Source organism: Centrocercus urophasianus, unplaced genomic scaffold, assembly GCF_019232065.1.
Source record: "Centrocercus urophasianus isolate 14NV4802_14NV808 unplaced genomic scaffold, USGS_Curo_1.0 seq_17, whole genome shotgun sequence".
NCBI classification, from domain to species: domain Eukaryota; kingdom Metazoa; phylum Chordata; class Aves; order Galliformes; family Phasianidae; genus Centrocercus; species Centrocercus urophasianus.
Genome location: NW_024884722.1, coordinates 15,183,906 through 15,207,102, shown reverse-complemented (window position 1 = coordinate 15,207,102; position 23,197 = coordinate 15,183,906). Strand labels below are relative to the sequence as shown.

The window sequence follows — 23,197 nt, the reverse complement described above, 5'->3', positions numbered from 1 at the left end:
GAAGCTGAGGCCAAAAAAGTTCAAATTACATGCAAGCATACATGCTTACAGCGTGTAAATTGAAGTTGTGTTTCTCTGGTTGCTTTGCTGAAGGGAGGCTGAAGAGTGGCTGGGAGTAAAAACCATGAATGTGCACCAGACCAGGAGGGCAAGGATATAAAATAAAACAACCAACGGGTGCCCAGGAGGAGTGTGGGATATGTTCAAAGTAAATCCCGAGTAAGGATCTAGGGACCACTAGGCACATGGGATGAAAAATACACAGCAGTGCACAGGAATCCGAAGAACTAAATGCAGAAGGAAAAGACAGGCAACAAGACAGAAAATAAAGTATCCTGTTACAATTGTCTGGGTCTTAAAACCCATTTAGCTGCCATTCTCCTCATCTCTCTCTAGCTACCAGCACTCTGCTAACTGCAGAATGTCCTCAATAGTTTCATCCCACAGCTTTTATGTATCCATGGAAATTAAACTTCTGGTAGTCATTTAAAAAAATCTGAAAATTGATAAGCAGTACTTAACTGAAGAGGTGTCTCCTTTGAGCTCATGTTATAACATCTTTAAAAACCTTTAATCCTTGAAAGCTCTCTTACATATCTGAAGATGAGCAACTGATGCACTCAGATCCACATTCTTCCCTCCCACAGAACTTTTCAGCCATCTCCATGCTCTTTAGGGCACCCTCCCCCCCCCCCTCCTCTCCTTGCAGTCTGGCATATCCTCTTCAGTTGTCTCTAATTCTTTTAAAAATATGCCTCGGTCTACTGAAATGGCACACTTTGTAACACAATAGATGGGTAAAAGAGAGCATGGTTCTCTACTGGAGTAAAAAAGTATATTACTATTATTGTTATGTGTACAGTATTGGAGAGTCTAACAGCCTCAACATACAGCAGCTTTGTAAAGCTACCCATTACTGCTAATTTTAGTGCCCAATTTTCCTACCAAACATTAAGTAAAAAACAAAGTCACTTTCCATATTTCCAGTTTCTCTTTTAAGTGCATTTTGAAATTATGGATTTTTTGTTATGTTTGCTACACTGTACAGAAAGACTACAATAGCTGAGATTACAACGATTAAAATCTCTCACCCCAGAAAACCAGAATGACCACTGGAAGCACAACAAAAGCTGAAGAACCTATCTCAAGTGCAGAAGAATATCAGTTAAACATTTTCCTAATAGGTTTTAATTTGTCTTTGGGCTTTGTGTATTTGTTAAGTCTAATCTGAACTTCAGAATTAAGGAATGACTGAAGAAAGTCATCTTTTTAATCCTAGTGTTACAATAAAATATTTCCAATAAGCAAATATTTTGTTTTGTCCACATTTAGATATCCATGAATGTGTGCTGCCTTAGAATAGCTGTATATGTAGGTCAACACAACATAATTTTCTTTCTTCTCTTTTCTTTTTTTTTTTTCCTAAATTGAACAAAATTCCTTGCCTGGTTTTCAGTGTTTGATGCCACATTATTGCATTACCCCACCAAAGCAACTGATTGGATCTGTTCTGCACATGTGAATTAGCACCTTGTTAATTGCAGAACACATGGGTGCTTTTTTTTTCCTACTTAGAGGAACCTATTTGCTCTTCATTAACTGAAATATGTGCATGGCAAATGTATTATGAACATGGCCTCATTTCCTTTGGATCCTCTCTCATCCTCATTAAACAGAGCATATTATTACATAGTCATCTAGATTCATTTTGCAGCGCAGCATGTAATGATAGTGATTCTGTAATACTTTTCATCTGCATCTCTTTTCCTTCTGTGGTTATCCTCTGTTTTTAACTTTTCCCTTTCCAAATATTGCATAGTTCACCACATGTTGAAAAGTCCTCTAATTCTTTCATCATTTTTAATTTATCTTTTCCAACCATATCTTAAACAGTAGCGATCAGTCCTTCTATAGCAGCATCACAGAAGTCATTTATACTTCAGTGAGAATCTCTAAGATTACTTATCATCTACCGCTTCTAGGGAAGTCTGTACATACATGTATATAAACAATGGAAATTTTTAGCATCAGAAATAGATGTCATATTAACTTCAACACTTCTGAAGCTTCATCAGAGACAGTAAGTCCTGAAAACAAACTGCAACTTTAGCTGATTATAAGATTTTTTTTTCTTGTGAATATTTTATTATCCTGTGAAATAACAAACTTGAGAGCTGGAATTAGCTCCAATTTTAAGAATATAGATAAAATGTAATCAGAAAATATATCTGTCATTGAAAGTGATTGTATTTTGTGTTGATTGCACAGAGCACCCACAAGTGACCTTTCTCCCAACATATTTTTGAAGCAAGTCACTGAGAGTTCAAGCCACTTGTCATGGCAGCCACCTCAATTAACACATATGAAAATAACTGTTACTTGGAAACCCAGGACAAGATAAAACAAGAGGAAATACATAATGTCTGAATGTCCTCCAGTAACTATGTCAAGACTAAGCCACCATGCTCTCTTAAGGGCAGTTTCTGTTTTCCAGCCTCAACAGTACAGTATTTGCCAGCCACAGTGTTTGTGCTACTATTCATGGAGTGTTTGACAGCAGCTTTAATCTGTGCTATCCATCTTCAGTGTCTCTACGCTACTTACTACTACAAGCTTTTTTCCTATCAGTCTTGATAGTGAAACATTAGTGGACAAGAGGTCCAACAACTGTCTACCCTTTCTAGAGAAAAAAAGACCACACCTTTGGAAATTGTTTCTGATGGATCATCAGTACTAATATGATAGGTGAATCACTTCCAATACTTTAAGTCAAAACATCTTATCCAGCAAATAAAGCAAAAGAAAAGGTTTGTAACAGTCTTCCTCTAATGTTATACAGTGTATCCACTCCTACACTACTACACTATTCCACAAATGAGAGTGGAATTGGAAAAATAACAGCAGTTCTTTAGTATGCATTTATCTTCAAGTGCCAATTTTACCTACTTGCAGAAGGCAACTGACTTCTGATTTTGTTCTGCAATTCTCATAGATCATTTCCTTGCCAGACATTTAAGGCTGACCACCCACCATAAACCCCTTCTCCTGCATCTTTTTCCCATTCCTTTTAGATACTATTGAGATCTAAATACTGTCATTTATGTCCAAAAAACTCCAAGAAATTTATTGAAATACCATCCAGATAAGAACCAGGAAGAATAAAAGCATACAGTAGTTGACAGCCTGACCTCTCATTGCTAACTAAAAGTTAAAGGATGTTAATGAGGGCATTATCCAAATGCCTCTGAACACTGGCAGCCAGGGGACACCAAGCAGCTCTCTAGAAAGCTTGTACCAGTGTTTGACTGGTACATGGTAAAGAGACTTTTCCTAGTGTTGCATCTGAGCCTGCCCTGACACAGCTTTGTGCCATATCCTCATATTCTGTCACTGGCTACTGGAATTTAAGCAATAAACAATGCTGGTAAAATTGACCTTAGTAAGATATCAACCAAAACTCATTTCTTAAATGGTATTTCAATTATTTAGAATATTCATTACTTTTAATTATTGATTAGTTATATAATAGTGCTCTAGTGCTCAGTGAAAGCTTCCACAGAAATGTCAGTTTTGTTCTATTAAACAATAACAAAATTCATCCATATCACAAAACAGCAACTGAGTGTCATTCTAAAAGTGTTACAAGCACATTCCCATAATGTATATCAGGAATATGACTAAAAAGCATATTGCTACCTGAAAAATTCTCTGTAAGATATAACTGCTCATTGAAAAGAACAATGGCATTAGATGATTTTTTCCCATTGTGTGTCAGAAGCCTGTCATCTCAAAATTCATTCTGGCTCCCACATTATAAATACACTTCAGTATTTCTATAGGCAATGCCAAAATAATCAGCAGGCACTCACTGACTTTTGCCAACAAAAGCATGACTCTTTGCACAAGAATTTTCTTGCCATTTATAAACAAAGGCATTTTAGAAGTCCATGCCTGTGATTGGCTGTGGCAACTGATACACTCCACCATAAGACAAAACAGATAGAAAATACTGATTTATTAGAAACAGTAAATATTTTACAATAACTCTATTTAAACATATAACATCTATGTTTAAAGAGGTTATTCCAGTCTATTCTTAAAATAATTTAATGCGCTAAATATTACGTGTTTTATGCATCATATACTCAGGAATTCAATCAAATGCTGTGAAAAGCCATCCTGCAAAATCAACAGATGAGTAATGCTAAGCCACAAAAATTGCAAACTCACAACCCTCTTACATTAAAAAATACTGAACATCTTACTAAGAGACAACTTTGAAGTTAAACTTCATTTTGATATGGAATAATCTCAGTCATTTCTGACAAAACTTCTTAACTTAAATGTATTTGATCTCCAATCTTGTTGACTGTTTCAGCGTCGGAACACACAAAGGTTAATCTCCCATGTGCAGCAAGCTGCAAAATGCCCCAACCAACTCTTCTGGCAGCGTGTCTCACCAAGCACACGGGAAATTGACAACTTCACTGTTCTTCTGCTGCCCTTACTATGATGATCATGGTAAGAGAAATATCACAGCGAGGAGGGCCGAGCAGAAGCTGGATTTCTTCTCCAGCTATGCACCAGATATGGTATTTTCTAAATACAGCAATCATAGCTAATGTAAATAATTTTTAGGCTTTGTCTGAAGACCAAATATTACAGTTGCAATTTTTATTTATGTTCCTATAATGGAATTAGGTGACACAAGACAACATACTTACAATATTTTAGTTCCTGTATGTAGAGAACATGCAAGAAACAGGAACACTTCAAAATGCTAAATATTCAGTTTGTGATCCTTTGATGTTCACCAAATGTGAAGTTCTTACCTCCTCTGCTCTATCTACTTAATTTTGTGCTCTCTTCTTGATACTGCACAATTTTTATCTCTTATTTAAGAAGAAGAATGCCCTGGATAAGAAACTAAAAAAGTAGAAGTCAAAGCCATCTTCATTTTACTCCACTTCTATGAATTTAAAAAGTTAATATTGCATGTGGTTCACACAACAAAAAGAAGGAAATTACTCCATTTTTCTGCAACTGAAAACTCTGAGAACTGAGGTTTTATTCAGATTTTTCTCTGGGTTAGGTCAGGTTTGGGTTGTTTTCTGTGGCTTTTTTTTTTTTTTTTTGTGGTTTATGAGTTTGTTTTTGTTTTCTTAGGGTGCTTGGGTTGTTTTTATTTCCTTATTTCAAATTTCTATTGAGTTTTTCAAGAGATCACCTTACTAATAATAAGGAAAAAGAAAGAAAAGTTCTAGAAAACAGTTCAGGATTTGATTCATGCAACTGTGTCATGCCAAAGAGCAACACTTATATACTGTTCTTCAAAACACACATAGCAATACCATTAATAAGAAAACACTGCAGGTTGGTGTAGTTACGTTATACAGAACACAGAAATTTGTAGTTTATAATACTTCTGTCCTGGCTCCTAAGATCGTGCTTAGTCTACAAAAACCCAAAACAAATAAATAAAACTGCTCCTGAGCAAAATAATAAACTGACTGAAAAATAACCCCACTTTGTCAGAATAAAGAAATATATGCCTGCAATTGTTTTCTTCCCATTTCCTTTGCCACATGCAACACAAGTTTAGACTGCAGTTTTCGAGACTCACTGAGCAAATTGGTCACATAACTGCTCACTGAAAATTAGTTGGCTAAACTCACTGTTAATTCACATGTTAAAAAGCTGTCCTTACAGCTGAACTCTTCTCTGAGGGACAAAAAACAAAACAAAACAACACACAAAAGCAATGACTAACTCACATACCAGGTAACAAAACTTACAAAAAAGTAATTTAAAGGTTTTGTCTTACCTCATTAAATCTTGTCACAAGATCTTCTACAGCATTATGTTCACCATTTGGGGAAGAAAGAATAGTAGCAGATATGGAAGCTTTAATACAAGGAAGCTTGCTTTGACACTCAGCGTTCCCCAAATCCCTGGTTAAGAAGCAGAGGTAGTCAATGGGTAAGACCTTCCGGTAGAGCTCCTGCTCCTGTTCAGTGAGAATGCTGGCAACCTCCTCTGGGAACTGAATGAGGTGCTGCAGATCAATGAGCTCCTTGCTGATACCAGCCACGTTGGAGGCAAGGACACTGGAGCCAGCCATAGATGTACACGCTTGACGTTCTGAAACAAAACAAATAAAAAATTTATTGGGTTTCTCCTTTAACTCTTGGATCGGGCTGTGTGAAAGTGAGACAACTTGTTCCTGTTGCTCTTTTAAACCATTCATTCATTTACTCAGCATTATAGTACTTTGAAATTATATTTAAACGACCTAATACATTCCTTCCTTATACATGTCTAAAACTGCAGTGGGTAATGCGATCTTCAAAGACTGTCAAGCTACCTGCCAAAATGTGCTCGCTTCTTGACTTATCCAAACACCTGCTGCAACTACCTGCAAGTCATGCCAAAAGGATCATTTTGACTCTACTACACCTCCATGTCAGAGTCTGTAGTACAGACTGAGGCAGTGGGAGTCTCTTGGCTCAAGAAATAATGTACAATGATATAGCAAAACCTTTGCAGTTAGTGCATTTCTTCATATTCCTCTTGCTGTAAGATACAATTCATCTGAACTCACTGCACTGTTAAAAAAAAAGTCCAAAGTTACAAAATATTTTTCATTCTTCTGGAAAAATGCATGTATTTGGGAGTATGCATGTTTTATCCATTATTACAGAAGATTCATGGTAGTTTTATAATGTCCTAACAGCAACATCCCCAGAAAAATAAAACTTTTCCTAAGATGGAAGAAGCCAGACTTTGTAAAACCATGTGGGAAGCCTGAAATATCAACACAATGATTCCAGAATAGTGAGTATGAGTCTTCTGACATGATAAGTTTAGAATGGGCACTCTGAACAATAATTTTTCAAAAATTACTTAAATATATAAATAGTCGTATTAGTATATTTCTTCCCAGGAAGAAAGAGTTTATTTTCCAGTGTTGCTTATACCTTTAGAGGTTTTTTGCTCACATAATGGATTATACACTCCAGATCTACTTTGTAACTTGACTTTTTTCATATCAACGCATTCTCATTTCACACGGTGCACATCTTCCTTCTGTTCTCTAAATCAAAATGTTCGTACTGACTGATTACAATTCATTCCCTTGTAGCAAACAAAATATGCTACATGGTTTTTCCCTGGCTTTATTCTTTTTACAGAAAATGTGATCAAAAAAGACAGAAAAATGCCTTTTCTTCATATAGTTCACGAAAGGTTGGAAGATAAATTACACCAGACCTAAATAAAGTTGGTGGGCTAACAGAACCTGTTGGGAAATTTTCAAGTACTTAAACACTTTGGAAAGAGCCAAGGAGTAATCATTTCTGAGCATAGACTGGCAAGGAAAAAAGTAATGGACTTAATTTGCTGTAAGAAATATTCCAGTTAGACAGTATAGAACAGATGCAACTCCAAGGACAGTACAGATACAAAGAAATCTGTCACTGAAACTCCTGCAAGAAAGATCAGAGAAAAAGACAGTTAAGAACACCATGTTGACATGTTGATCCTGTTTTGGGCAGCGGTTGAATCGCTGTGAGTTTCTAGGTTTTCTTTCAGTGTTGGCTTTGGTTCTACATGGGGCTCCAGTTCTGCTCCAGTTTTGTTTTCCATTTCATTATGTGCAGATCAGTTCTGCCTTCTTTAGTAAGAAAAAAGCTCTTGAAAGCTCATTTGGGCTGTTTTTAACTTTATAACAGAATTTAAGCATGTGTAAAAATAAAAACAATTCTCATTTGATATCATAGAAGTTGCACATTTGCATATATGAACTGAACTATCACCGTCATAAGCAGAAAAAAAGAAAGAAGAGGATAAGGAACTCAACAGAAAATCTCTTCCCATCCATTTGCCCCCAGAAGACTCCTTCCCAACTCACACACCTCCCAGGCAGGATGAGCATCCAGGCAGAGAAGCAGAGAAGTGCTGTTGTGTCCGCCTCTCCTGTGCCTCATGCTACAGCCAAGATGTACAGGCTGAGCCTGTGCTAACATTCTACTTCATATTAACTACATACTTTTGAAGGGAATCTTGCAAATAGCCCCACTTGTAGTGCTGCATCTTGCAGTCTTAAGAGCACAGAAGCTGGATCCTTGTCAGATGAAACAGCAGCCTGATGGGTGAACAATCTGCCCCCAGGGGGCAGTTAAAGTATCCCCACCGCCAACAAGTCCTCACCATCAGTGGCACCAGGTTCTGGACAGGACTGAGCTCAGTTTGGGTAGAACTGGGCTTGGCTGCAGGAGATCAGAAAGCACACGAGACAAGATTTGTACGGCTAATCTAACGTCACAGAAATAGATGCTTTGCTGATTCAACATTATCTGGCAACTACAGTTACAGACACTTAATTATTATCTATCAATATTATAGCAAAGGAAAGCATAACACCGTACGGACTACCAGTCAAGTAGCTACTCAGGGAGGAGGAAGAACATACGGTTGAAGATGAGCTATTCCCCAGTGCACTGCTTGCTGATGAGATTTTGGATGCTTGTAAGGAATCCTCAAAAATTTACCTTCTCCATTACAATACCAACAACAAAAACTTTCCAGATTCACACTTGCAACAGGGCTACACTGCATATTGTCCCAGAACTGCCATGCCTAGGCATAACCCTCCTCAGTGCTGCTTCTTCCTGTTTCACACATCTAAGAACGAGGCCCTAAACAGTGAAAGGACCGGGTGCAAGAGGACTTATCCACAGTGCACTTCTAGACTCCCTGAAACTGCTGGAAATGTATCATCCAAATTTCATTTTACTCACTGCCCATTGATCAAGACCAGCAGAAAGCTAATGCATTTTCAATGCATTTTCAATGAAACTGAGGGACAGCACCATGCTCTGTTGCAACATCTTTGAAAGACAGCTTCATTTTAACAGGAAAAAGAAGCTCTCAGAAGGAAAATCTTATCATGGAAGTTAAGATGACTGGTCACAGGCTAAATAAGATCAACCACCATTACTGCTGCACTTGGAGGGAAATACAAACTAAATAAACTCTTCCTGTTCCAAAAACTGAATTACAGACTAGTATTTTTAAGTCTTTGTTAAAATGAAAGAACTAGAAAAGCGTTCTGTCTTAAAAGCCCAAGAAATAAGCCACTGCAGCAGAGCACTGTTGATATCCAAGGAGAGGAGCACAGCCAAGCAGAACTGTAAAGGCTCATACCTCATGGCTCAAGTGTGGATATAAATACTGAACAAGTGGAAATATAACTTATTCCTGGAATATTTTTACACCTATAAATATATCCATAATTCGCATCCTTGCACACAATGACTGTTGATATACGTCACCCCTCCAGAATCTGATCTTTCATCTTTCCCTCTTCTAGCCTCCTGCGTTCTGTCACAGAAAATCCAGGATCCCCACTCAGCTGCACCACGCTCCCACCCATGATTTACACCCTGCACAAAAGTCTCCTCCTATGCTCTCTTTCCATACTAATCTAGCCCTTTTTTTTCTGGACTCTTTTTTTGTTTCTTTTTCCTGTCTATAACTTTCATAATTTTTCATGTCAGGAACTGATCTGCATTGCTCTGTTTGCTGGTTTCTGCTGTGAAACTTCCTATCACTCCCATCTACAAGTCCCCCAGCTTTCTGTTGTCTCTCTCAGGAAACAGATGCTATCGTTCTGCGCTTCATAGTCTTGGGATTAATTTGCAGAATGAAACTGCTTTCGGGCAAAAATCAGACTTCCTGCTTAGAGTTAAGGCAGGGGATAATTCTCAATAAAATTAGCGAATCAGCTGCCTCTGCTGCAAGTTGCAATATTCTTTGTGTGGTGCCATGTCAACTTATAGCTAAAACTGCAGAAGAAAATGGGAAAGACCTTCACTATTCATTTGCAAGTTGTCTAACACTGGAGTTGACAGATTCGTTTATCCTTTTGATAAACAATCTAAGCAGATAATCTTTTAAAGAGGAAGCATTGCTTCTATTAATCAAAACAAGATAACCTCTGCCAAGCATTTAAAGAGGACTCACAGGTTGACTTCATTTCTGATATGCATGGGAACAAAACGCCTCATCTTCTCTAATAAAAGAATGAGAGAAAAATACAGAATGACTGCTCTGGAGAATTATTCAGCCCCAGCACATCAAAAAATCTTGAAAAAATGCTATCTGAAGAAATCGTTCTTTTGCTTTTTTTTCAAAAAAGAACTTTTACAAGGTTTTACTAAGGAGCTCTTGCATCAACAAATAAGCGCTCAACTTTCATTAGTATAAAACTTAGAATTTTCACAATTCTTTTCAATTTACAATCTTTAATTTGTCTATGCTGAATAAATAAAGCCCAAGTATTTAAGTAAGTAAATCCCCTGTGCATGTGTGTTTGTGTGTACATGAAAGTTCCAAGATAGTCTTGAAAACCTGGATTTTTGCTGATCTTCTTTTTTTTATTAAACTGTATTATGCTTGTGTTTGATATATGAGCATGAGACTGATTTGTGATTTTTTGAAAACGAAAAACAAGGAGCTCACTTTAAAGAAAAATGAAAAGATACTTTCATCAATAAAAACATTAAAAATTCTGCTGGAGGGCCAGTGTTTATTATTGTAATCTTTCATATTTTTTCCACGTTTCTATGTTCTACTAAACAGTCTTTGTGCAATATGCATAACTTCCTAGCAACAAAAGCAAAACAATCTGCTTATTTACCATATTACTCGTAAAGCTAAAATTAAAAGGTGCTTATTTCTTAGATTTTATTCCATCATTCATACAAATTATTCGCTGATACACAACGTGTTATAAATGTTGAGCTGCTGCCATCAGTTTTCTCTAAGCAGAAATTCAGTACTGGCTTTCAGCGAATAAACGGAATTCATAGAAAGACAGAAGGAAAACAAATACCGCCCTGAATGTAACCACACAAATGTCAGAAGTGCTAATCCTGCCCAAAATTGCAGTTGCCAACCATTCAATTTGTACTTTGATAAAATCACGTCACTTTCTATGTGAATTCTGACCAAGTAAGGACAGTGGCACAGAATTACTTTCATCCAAACTCAAACACATTAACTCTTAAACTGGTATGAGTAGGAATCTGCTATGCATCGTTACAGAGAGAATTCACCCAGAAAAAGCCACTTTCTTCTTGAGATAAGTACAGTTTAGCAAGAGTAAACTTGCCAATGAAATGAAAGCTGACTCTCAGAGAAGTCTGGTGATTTGACAAATGAGGTAATAGGATTTATTAGTTTTATTTCTAGGCTGCTTTTCCTTCCGTACTTATCTTGAGAAGAAAAACAAAAAGTATTCTCTATTAGGTATTCTCTATTACTCAAAATCAGTGGTTTGAAAATGATAAAAGTGAAAATTAGAAACATTAAACAAATGTTCTCTATCTAGAAGGCTTCTGGGAGAAGTTCCTGTGAAAACCAAGTGTTCTAAAGCAGAAAACAGGTTTCAGTAACCACAACAATAAAAGTAATTATCAAGGATATTATGACATCTTATTATTCAGTTGACAACAGACTGATAATAAACACTGAGTCCATGAAATTATGCTGCTGTGACTGAAATTATACAAAATTCTTAGGGGATTATTTTTTTCAGCCATATTAAAAGGTAATGCGTACTATAAGTATCTACATCAGTAAAAAAAAATATTCCCACTGTATCACTATCATGCAATAACTGGATTAATAGAAGTGTTTTTAGAAAACAGTGCTACAGACATCATCCCAACTGTTCCTTTGCAATGTGCATTACATTTACAATGAAAACATGAAGAAGAGACAAAGGTTAACAACTGTCAATATAGATAATACAGAAGAATTCTGTTCAAAAAGAGCAAAAATACAATAAAAGCTTTTCTAGAACAGAAAACACTTAGATATGGAGTGCATGACAGTTTAATTGAACACAAGCTTTAGATACAGATCATTATAACTGCTTCCTATAGGCTTCATCCTATCCCAGTACTGCAAGAACCCAAACAGCGAGTTTATTCATTTCCTGTTCGTCTGCTGTATAATTAAAAACATTTCTCTATCTTTAATGAACATGAATTCACTGCCATCAATTTGGAATGCAAATAACTCACTCCAGTATTGAAGGCCTGATATTAAATTCAGTAGGAAGGTTGCCATAAAACATTATCAAGGGCAAATTCAATTTCACTGCAGAAATAACTGCAATCAGTGGATCCTATTTATTCTGCAAATTTACTTATCAGGTAATTTACTAGCCAGGTAATCAAAAAATCGAAGACCTACACTTTCTCTCTCAGTATCCCTAAACCAAGCAATGTGAGTTACCTCTTAAAACTGTGTGCACTGTAAATTAATAGCAGGGAAACAGTGGAACCATAAGGCATTCATGCTAAATAAAACTGGAGCTTAGTATGACCTGAGCATCAGTGAGCAGAAGATAATATTCTGAGAAAAGGGAGATTCCCAGACAGTGATTTGAAGAAGATGAGATTAATTTACCCAGTGTCTGTAAGGAAAATAATCTGTTTTCAAAAAAGTAACATCACAGACACACTCTGGATGCACTTTTTCAGGTTTGAAACAGAAACAGCAAACTTCACAGCTCGTTCGTGAATAGATGCTCTGAGTTTAATTTGACTGTGGTAATAACAAGACAAATGCAGAAGGGGCTCTCCAGTGCTGCAGCCATGAGTAGGCCAGCAGGCCAGATTAAAAGAACACTGGTTTCTACAGAACAGTGGGGAAAAGGCGGACATCACCTGGAGAAGTCAGAATTTTGCTGGAAATAGATCTCTAAGAAACTGTAATGCCTAAATAAATATGTAGGTCACTCCAAAAGTAATGCCTCCTATTTATTTCTATGGAAACTACAACAGATACAAAGAGCACAAAAACACTGTAGAGCAAATTCTCAGCTATTTTTCACTAGCAAATTCTCACACTATTTTTCAACACAGTCACCACCACTACCTATGCATCTTCACCAGCAATGAACCACAGCCTGCACACCTGCAGAGGTGACCCACTGTTGCCACAGCTGAAATGCACTACTCACTCTCACTGTGTGCTCACATCTAGTGTTTGACCTCCATAAACATGCAACAAGCATTCATGAATGTCAGTGGGTGCCATTTTTCCACATGGAGGAATTCAATGACACATCTTTGCTTCATATACACTTCCATGACAGACACCATTATGTCAGACTGCCCCTCTGCTGCCATCTGTCACACACCAACAATATGTAATGGAATACTGGTGGGATGATTCAACCTCTACTGCAATACCACCACCATCCACATCTGTTATTAAGGGCCAACATAATAAACTAGGAGGCATTATTTTCATAGCAGCCTTTGTATTTCTATTCAGGCTGAGATTTTATCATTGAACAGTCATGAAACCCCTGAAGAGAACTTGACAAAAGGCAGCATCACAATGACGTATAAGTGAATTAAACTACAATTGCATACCACTAAATCCTGATCTCATGAGCTGTGCAGCACAATGGCTTTTGCCAGAGACAAATATATGCAGTGCTTGTAACCCTGGCAGCAAATTACAAATGACTGCTTATTCCTAAAATCACTTCTTGCTTTAGGAAACAGCGAAGGATTCTGTTTTGAAAAGCAGGCTCATCTGTGTTTTCTTACAGCATCAGTCAAATAAAACCCCAGAAAAAAAGAGAAGTTGTGAATAGTTGGAGATGCAATCTTCCTTCATCCTTTCTGACTGAAAATGAATTTCACTAAACAAATGGCATATGCAACAGGACTGTTGAGATATGTTTAGACCTGGGAAATAATAACTGTTTTTGTTTTGTTTTTACCACAAAGGATATGCATACACTGCCACAGGGCAAAATTCACACACAGAGAAACATTAATTCAAATTCTGAAATTGTTTAAAGAAAACTAATATGAAGATTTAATTTATATATTAAAATTGAATTAACAGGTACATGCTCCTTCTGACAAGTATGAACTGAAAAGCCATTTAAGCACTGCTTGTGCTTAATCAATTTAGATGACCCTGTGTGTAATCTAAATATACACACACTGACATACTATACAGAAGGAATTTCAAGTGAATTATCACCATGACTTCAGCTGAGACTGCTATGCCTGTCTCCAGCATCCATGGTGTACAGCTATGAAGTGCCTTGTGCAATTACATCTACACTGCTGCTTAAATAATGGCAGTGCAGCCCAGAGATTTACCACTCTGCTAGCCTGATTCATTCACAGAAATATCATGCAGTAAAGATGAATTTGGCTGTTTATCTCTGAGTTACAAATACTGTCAGTCAATACGATTAACCAAGCATTTCCAGCTCCACACGCTCTTTGGCTGGTACTGGTTACAGCTGATAGAAACAATCACAGACCTGTCCGTAAGAAATGCATGAGTTGGTTTTGCTTCTAACTGTATTCTCACTGGAAGAAAAAAAAAGATGCAGATAGTGGCTTTTTAACAGCAATTTTCACTATGTCAAAACAGCAGCATATCTCAGAAAAACTCATGCTTTGTGCTGATTTTCTAATTGCTTTGCAGTTCATGACAGCTAGCAAAGTGCTGGGGACTGTGTCCTCCTGCAGATACACAGGGACAACTAGCAGTGCCTCCAGAATATCTGCAGAAGAATCGGTGTGATACTATGGGTTAGACCAGACAGCAAACATTTCTAGTGAGTCTGAAATAACAAGCTCTGAAGATAGTGACTGAACAGATAACCACCAAAGCAAATGGCTGCTTTAGTTACAGAGAGCACTTCGTCTTATGCAAGGTTTGGCTGGCACAAATGCTTATTCACAGACCTTAGGGAGGGATGAACCAACAGCATGTGTATTGCCAAAAGTCTGAAGAGATCCACCACTTACATTTATACAGAAAGCAGCCTTATTGCTTCCAGTATACATGCTTGGCAATGGGCCACCTGAGCCCTGCTATTTTTGTGGACGTCCACCTCCTACTGTAGCTCATGAAACCTCATACATCTGATTTCAGAGCACCTGCCAAACGAACGTTAATTACAAATTTGGTGGATCAATAGTGAGTGTGCAATCAACTGGTTGAAAATTAGGTCCCCAAAGCTATTTGACATCAATATGGCATTTGCCTTGCTGCACCTCACACTGCAACAGCAGATTTAAAAGTAACTTCTAGCCACCTCAGCAAGTGACATCACTACAGTGCAAAGATGACAGATTCCACTATTACTAAATCAGTGTTTTCAGAGATGATTTAAGGACCAGGCAATGGATAAGACAATTCAGTTCCCTCACCAGATTAAGGGTAGAATTTTCACTAAATTTCAGGCCAATAAAATTTTTCAAGCTAGTTCTGAAATTACATCTGTTTATGCAAAGATTACATCCAGACAGCATACCAAACCTCCCAAATGATGCTGAGGCAATGTTTTGGTTGTCACTTTCTATCTGACCTACTTGGGAGAACCATCTCTCCTTCTAAGTATTCTTCCAGTCCTAACCTCAATTCCTCTGTCTTCCATTTTAAAATCTCACTGTGGCTTAGATTATTACTACACAAAATGGTGGTTGGATTGAAGCAGTGGTGACCAGAAGCAATGGTGATTCAGTTGAACTCTTCCTATGGAGAGATACAGAAATGCTAATCTTTTGGTAACCTGTGACAAGAATCCACTGTCAATGATTATGTGTCACACTGTTCAACATTGCTGCCTTAAATTATAGCAGCTACTTACAGTACAGTGATAGCAGCTACTTTGAAGAATTTCTTCAGCAAACTCAGATGCTCCATGAGCAGATTATGACTGCTGTGAGCGGAAGGAAATTCCTGCCAGTATGCTGCCAGGCTTGGTGTCGAACTGTTTCAGATTTTTCCTTATTTTCCTGCAATGAAATCTCATCAAATGAATCCTCTCCTCTGCCAGTCTCCTGGAGATGTTTTCAGCAATATACTGCTTTCACATACACTTCATTAATCTTTCTTCTAAAGGCTGGCACATTAGTAGCCTATCAGAACCTTGAACTTCTGGCAATATGGCAACATATTAACTAGAAGAACAACTCTGTATGCAGCATCTGTATTCAAAAGCTTTTAAAATACTGGATAGAAAAAGTGTACTGCATGGAATGTTAAGTTCAAAAGCTAAATAAACACATATATAAATTACTAGATAAATTACAGCACCTAAAAAGAACAGTTGAAAGGGAAGACTTATGAGTTGACTTTGGAGGAAAATAAGTGTTTTAGAAAAAGAAGTGCATGATTCCCATTGCAAAAAGAGCAAGTTTCTGCCTGAGTTAAAGCAGAACCCAAGCTATAACAACATCCACAAAAACTGATACAAAATAACTTCCAAAATCATAGCACAGTTTCTGTGCACTGACAGAACAAAATAAAACACATATATCTCTGTGTTAACTTTCCAAAAGAGAAATATCTAATGGCTACACAGAGCACAAGAACTTCAGATCAGGTTCCAATATTTGAATATTTTGGACAAGATGGATGAATTTTTTTTTATTATTTTTTTTTTTTCACATGGATACAGTGGGGAATAAAAAATTCTTAGGTACCCATTTCAGCTGAAACTTATGATCTTAACTTTCATATTTTCCTCTTTCAAACTATGAAGCCAAATGAAGAATAGCTGTAGTAAGTCACAGCACTTACAATGCAAATAACTCTAAAACCACAACAACAGACATCTTAAATATTTCAAAATCTCAGCTTAGAAACCTTCCTTTCTAGCCTGGAGGTGCTGGATTTCCACGCTGGCAACCTCTGCGTTTAGTTAATAGTCTGCTGCAACTTGCTCCTCAGCTGCAGAACTTCTAACAGCCATCAAAAACACAACCCCAAAATGCATTCTTGCCTTTAAGATCCTCAGAAATACATTTCACAACAAACATCATCCTTCCTACTTTGGTCTTACCTTGAAGGCCAGGCTACATGCATCTACAGTCTCTTCAAAGACACTGGGGAAAGACAAGTATATTTTCCTATCTTGTCCAGCTACTTAAATAGCACAGAGAATAGGAAAACTTAAGTTCAAGGAACTATTTCAATGAAAATTGTTTCACTCTGGAAAACAATCATTAAATATAGTCCTTTGAGGTAAAAATGATACAAAAGGTCTCTACAGCTTCAGCGTCACACACAGTGAAGCAAATAGCAAAGCTGCCTATGACATCAGCAGTAAAAGATGAAGATCAGATGCCAAACTGAGAAATTGATTTTAATGACAATGTTGTCAAGGAATTTGGTGAGAATTAAGTGTGATTTGATAAACGGGCGGTCTTAATGATTAATATATTTTTCCTTTTGAATCTTCGTATAAATACTATCTGATGTGTGACAGATCCTACCACAGTTTCCACACAAACCAAAAGAGGCAAATCAGCTGCATAAGGTATTTCTGCTGTTATTCTTAGTGATTATTGGAATAAAATGAATTCAAGTCATGTCCAGTAAAAACAAGACTTGATTAAATGTTCCCAATTTAAGCCCTGGAGTTTAGCAGTGAAAGAATTTTAAAGGAACGTAATACACTTGAAAAATGTTTGATCAATTCAAAAGTTTCATCACTCTGCCTGCTCTCAGCATTTACTCAAACAGATTCTGATAATAACATTAGTTTGAGATCTGTCCTCTATGTAATTATTTCACAGAGAAAGGAGAGAGAATAGAACTCCTAACAGAAAACACTGCTGATACTCAGTTGTCCTCAAAGTATCTTTGTGTGATTTGCTAAGAAAATGCACACATCCTTTATATATTGCATTTTATCTGACACAAATTCCACTTATGATCCCTGTATCTGTGGAAGAAATGTTCCATCACACATCTTTGCCAATTAACTTTGGGAAGAACTCTGTATCTCATTTTTCTGTAGGCTCTGAACACACCATGATGTGAATATTTTGCAAATGGGAGAATCATTACACCCAACCAACACCTTCACATTTTGAATGAAAGTAAAATTCAGGAAATCTGAGTTTAAAATAACAGTAATAATTACTTACATATAATAACCCCTAAGACATTAGACATGCCTAATACAGAAGGTAGCAGGATGTATCAAGGTATCAGTCAATAAAATGAAATAGAACATTACTGCCGTAATAATTTTCTATTTCTTAAGCCAGCAGTGGATAGCAGGAAAAACCCACTGAAACAGTATGGTCTTTCAAAGTGCTGTTATAACGAAGCATTTTTTTATAACAGAACTTAGAAAGATTCTTAAAAAAAGGATTGATAAGAATAGTGAATTCTGTACTGCTATAAAGAAATATTTATTACAGTGCAGTAATTCCACCCCTGGGTTCAACTCACTGTACAAAGGAAAATCTGAAAGGAATCTCATACATGACTAAATGCATGAACCAAGTACACATTTAAACAAAATACCAAAACATAGAGAAAAATGATGAACTAGAAATAAATGAATTGGTTTCACAACAGAATGAATGGCCAGTTAGCACATAACACTTCATTATTAAAGAAATGGCATATGGTATTTCAAGAAATTCTAAGAGTATTCACTGGGATTGGTCAAAAAGAGAGGAAGGTGTTTCAGAAGTGAAAAGAAATACACAATAGCAAACAGGAAAACCCTGAGAAACTTTCCACTTCCGTGATGACCCAATCAATACATAGCTGCATTTCTTTCTTCTGCTGGGAGTTGTGTGATCTATCTTCAAAGCTAGTATTAAAACAGGCACATCCATTAACTAATGCAAAAGCAATTTTGGATTATACAAGCACAGTCCCATTGAGTTAAGCATGCATACTTTAAAGAAATATACTTAGAGACAGAATAAAAGGCATTTTGGCTTAAAAATTATTTTAACAACTAATAAATGTCTTCGATGTTTAGAGGTATAATGGAAATAATAGAAGAGGATATAAAAAGAAGACAAACAACCAGAAACAGGTTTTACTCTTTCTCTGAGGTGTATGACATAATGGGCTAAGTTCTACAAGTACTTTTCTGATCAAAATTGGGTTACTTTAGAAATGCTTTAAAATGAATTTTTAAAAATAGAAAAAAATTGTATAATGTGTTTATGTGTTTACACAAATGAAAGAATCTATTAGATATTTTCTTCCTTTCAGAATGCAGTTTTCAAATTTTGAAAGGTAACCGTAGGAAGCACATTTCAATGCAAACATTTAATTAACTCAATTACCAGAAAACTTTCAAATGAGTTTTAACAGCAGGCATTCTTAGCAAGTTTGGTTTGCTGTATAAGCAAGATGCTGGGAAGCTAACGATAATAAGTGCATTAATTTATGAAGGATTAGCATAATTTCACAACTTCCCATCACAGTAAGTCATGTATGTGCTGTTACATCATGTCTGTCTGTCTTCTAAGAAAGTACTGCAGCCAACAAGCTATTCTTAGCAAGCTTTCTAGAATCACCGAGACTTGTCCTGGGAGCCCACTTTAAAGGATGCTGGGAGACATTTTAAAATGAAAGAGAGAAATTAAAATCTGCAAAACCTGTGTTCAGGACCCTCCCACTGAACAGAGAGCCCATGAAATGCAAGGACACTTTGTTTCTGTGGCCATATCCATGACCTCATCACTCCGATATGAACCACAACAGCAGTGCAGTCCAGACATGGACTCACAAATTTTACTACAGGCAACAGAGAATTTAGTGTTAACTGTAAAATTATATATAAGAAGCAGCATAGCTGGGTTGACAGTAACTTCTGACATGAGCTCGGAAAGTAGACACTACACAGACATCACCAACCATAAGTCTGACAGATATTTGCCATAAAACAAATGACAAGGAGAAGTTGTAACAATCAAATCATGATTTAAAGTAATTTAATCTAGCCTAGACTGACTTTTGTCAAGGATGGTTAGATGCAATGAAATCAATCTGATATGACACAGAGGGAGGAATAATTCTTAAAATTTTATTAACTCAAACATAAAAATGTACTGCATGAAATCCTGACTCCACTGATCTCACTGGCAATTTTGCTACCAACTGACAGGGCCAAGATAGCACCTTATCAATGTTTTCCTCATGCTGTAAACCCCTACTGCTAATACTCTAATTCTAATTACTTACATGTGTGCTAGCAATAGATTCTTATGTTCAACATACACACCTATGACAAAAAGACTATTCATAACACCAAAAACTATTCTTGACTGTACAGCCAATAAGTGTAGAAATGAGAACATAACATACATTAAGAAAATGTATCATTATTTGTGAATATATAACTAGTCAAGATGATTTCTCTATTTGTGAAATTGCTTGCATTCTGTATAAAACTAGAGCCCTCAGCATATATTTAAAATACTTCTTCAGGAGAATTAATTAGTATTCCAAACAAGTAAATAAAAAATATCTTCCCAAACAAAAAAAAATAAATTCCCAGACATTCTAGTTATTTTATTTCAGAATAGCATTTGGTTTGAACATGTACGTATCTTAAGCTCTTTAAAAAATCGTTCTGTACTTCTTGATAAGCTAGTAAAATGTCTTCCTTGTCAATATTCTCAGAAAAAAAGAAAAAGGTAAAAAAAAAAAAAAAAAAAAAAAAAAAAAAAAAAAGCACTGATCTTGTGCAGGTAGCCTACATAAATACACACATAAACTTCTACTGTCAAAAGCAAAATTCACCTACTACACATATGTCATCAAATACAAGAGCAACTTTGAACTTCCATGGAATACAGTGGTGTGACCTAAAATTAAGCTTGTCAGAAAATACTGAATCTTTTGCAACTCCTATATGAAAATATAAATCTCAGTAACTGAAAAGTATGGCAGTATTAACAAACTACAGCATTTAAATATTATCTATAAAGGCACTGGAAAGTAAATACATTAGCAACATGGTAAACATACCTAAACTGTTAATGAACTTAGAACATTTCATTGAATGAAATATTCAAATTCATGTGGATTAGAGCAATCAACAAAATATGCACAAGATTCTCAGCTGCACCAAAAAAACTTCAGTAGATGCATTCATTCATATTAATGCACTCATAACAGAGACTGGCACATGAACCATGAGTTAAGTCTTTTGGATATTGCCTCTCTACATTCGGATCCAGTAAATTTAATTAAATTGTTCAACTGAATTACTTATAGAGCTACATAACAGTACATAAATTTGATCTGCAAATTTATTAGGAGAATCAGTAGCAACACATCTGAATCATTGACTACTAGAGTCATAGAATATCTGGCGTGGGCCCAGATCTGAGTAAATGTGACAGATTTCCTCAAAAGCTGACTATTACTTCTAAAGTATGCATCTATCCCAATGGAAATGCCAGTGTGCTTAACAAACTGTGAAGTCCAGGAAAGAATCTATAGTCCTGAGACAGCAAAAATACAGTGTAACTCAACAAAAAGTACTCAGTACAATCACAAGAACTGCTGAAATGTCAGAGCTGAGATTTTGTTTCTTTCCTCAACTACAGTGAATGAGCTTGCCTGATTTGGCCAAACGTGTTTGATGACTCAGAAGTTTAAGACATGGAAAGATTAGTGACATACAGCAAACTGCAGAGAACAGAGCCAGCACACTTTCGGAAGCTGAGAGTGAAAACAATAGACTACACAAGGCATTAAGCAAACCTTGACTTCATAACGCAGATTTCAACATATATGGCTTTCCTCAGTATCACCTATTTCTTCCTACCTTACATATGAAAGATTCGAATACTACTTATCCAAGAAATCTTTTTTATGGATTTAGTAATGATCTCTAATTCAGCCAGGCTACAAGCAATGATTTTGTACTTTTGTTTGTTTGGCTCATGTTGCTTGGGAATTAGTAAAAGCTGAATTAGAAGGGATATGGTTATACAAAATTAACTTCAAGCAAATGGAGCATAATTACATAGATTATACTGTTGCCACCAGTAAAAACGAAATTATTTATTCTTTTTTATTTTTTCCCCATGGGATTTTCCACCTACTACACCAAATCTCTGCTAAACAGTCCTAAGTTTTACTTCAGCTTTACTTCATGAATTGTGTCCTTGTCACTAGCTTTTAGCATATTGTACTGGAAAAGGTGTTTGCCAGCCTTGCCTAACATGAAAACTTTGTCAACTACATTGTTCACAAAATGCCTCAGTCTTGCTTTGAGCAGAGGGTTAGACTAACTACAACACTAAGACACAAAAACCAAAATCCCTCATTTTCTTTCTTTTTTCAGATGGCAAAAAAGGAGATGGCAAAGAGAGCTCCTTCTCTGCAAACCACTGATGACACCAATAACACAGTATCATCTCTTCTGTTTTCTAAAGATGTGAACAAGCCACAGAGCATGCACAAAAGAACTATAAAATTTTTCTAGGGCTGAGCTGTTTATGAGTAGAAGGGAAAGATTTAGATCAGAAGTGCAAAGCTTTAGTGCACTAAATAAGAACTGAGAGGTTCTTTGACTATTCTATAAATATAAGCATTTCCAGCAGGGAAAACATACCAGTTTTTAAAGACTTTAATTCAACAGCAAAAAGCATAACAAGAATAAACAGTTTGTACTTGATGACAGACAAGCTCAAATGAGAAACAAGTCACATCCCTATGACTATGAGCATCAATGACCATTGGAAAAAGCTATGCATGTGGATGGTTTGTTCTAAGTGTTCCTCCAAAGGCTTTGCGTGAACACTACTGTCTACCAACTGCTGAGATTAAAACAAAGGTTACTGGGTTAAAACATATGACATTTTATAGAGGTTGTTTGACCATAGCTAGAGGTATCTCTATAGCCTTTACAATTTATGAATTGCCTTTTTTTCCCTATCATATTCTTATAGCCCTTCTATTTTACAGTCTGCTCTGCCATCATTATTCAACGACCAATTTTTTTTTTTTCTCTCCACAAGCTTTTTCTTTCATGTAAGATCTTTCTGAAATGAGCCCCTCTGTATTCAGTCCATGCACCTCTGTTTTCACAACTTTTGCCACATCTGTCTTGGTGGTTTTGCCAGCCAACACTATCTAAACCCATTTTCTTTAAGTGCCATCTATGTGGAGAAGTTCTTAAATTTGATGGAACTCCCTTCTCCACCAAATCTCCTTTCTATCATGATACTTGTTATTTGCATGTGAGATTCTTCTTTTTTTCTTCTTTTTTTGCCTCATTCCCAGTAGACAAAAAGGACAGTCTGTTTACTTTCTCCTTACAGTAGCAGGAGATTATCATGCAGCTCCAGTACTTCCTCTATAGAGC

General features: G+C 36.4%; 1 protein-coding gene across 5 annotated transcripts in view; it reads right to left on the bottom strand.

Moving 5' to 3' along the window:
- PLCE1 (phospholipase C epsilon 1) overlaps window positions 1–23,197 on the bottom strand; it is a 126,019-nt gene that overhangs the window by 49,620 nt on the left and 53,202 nt on the right. For all 5 annotated transcript variants that reach the window (XM_042817883.1, XM_042817884.1, XM_042817885.1 and 2 more), the window contains one exon: window positions 5,825–6,141. In XM_042817883.1, coding sequence (XP_042673817.1) covers window positions 5,825–6,141 — 317 coding nt within the window. The remainder of the gene's footprint in view (window positions 1–5,824; window positions 6,142–23,197) is intronic.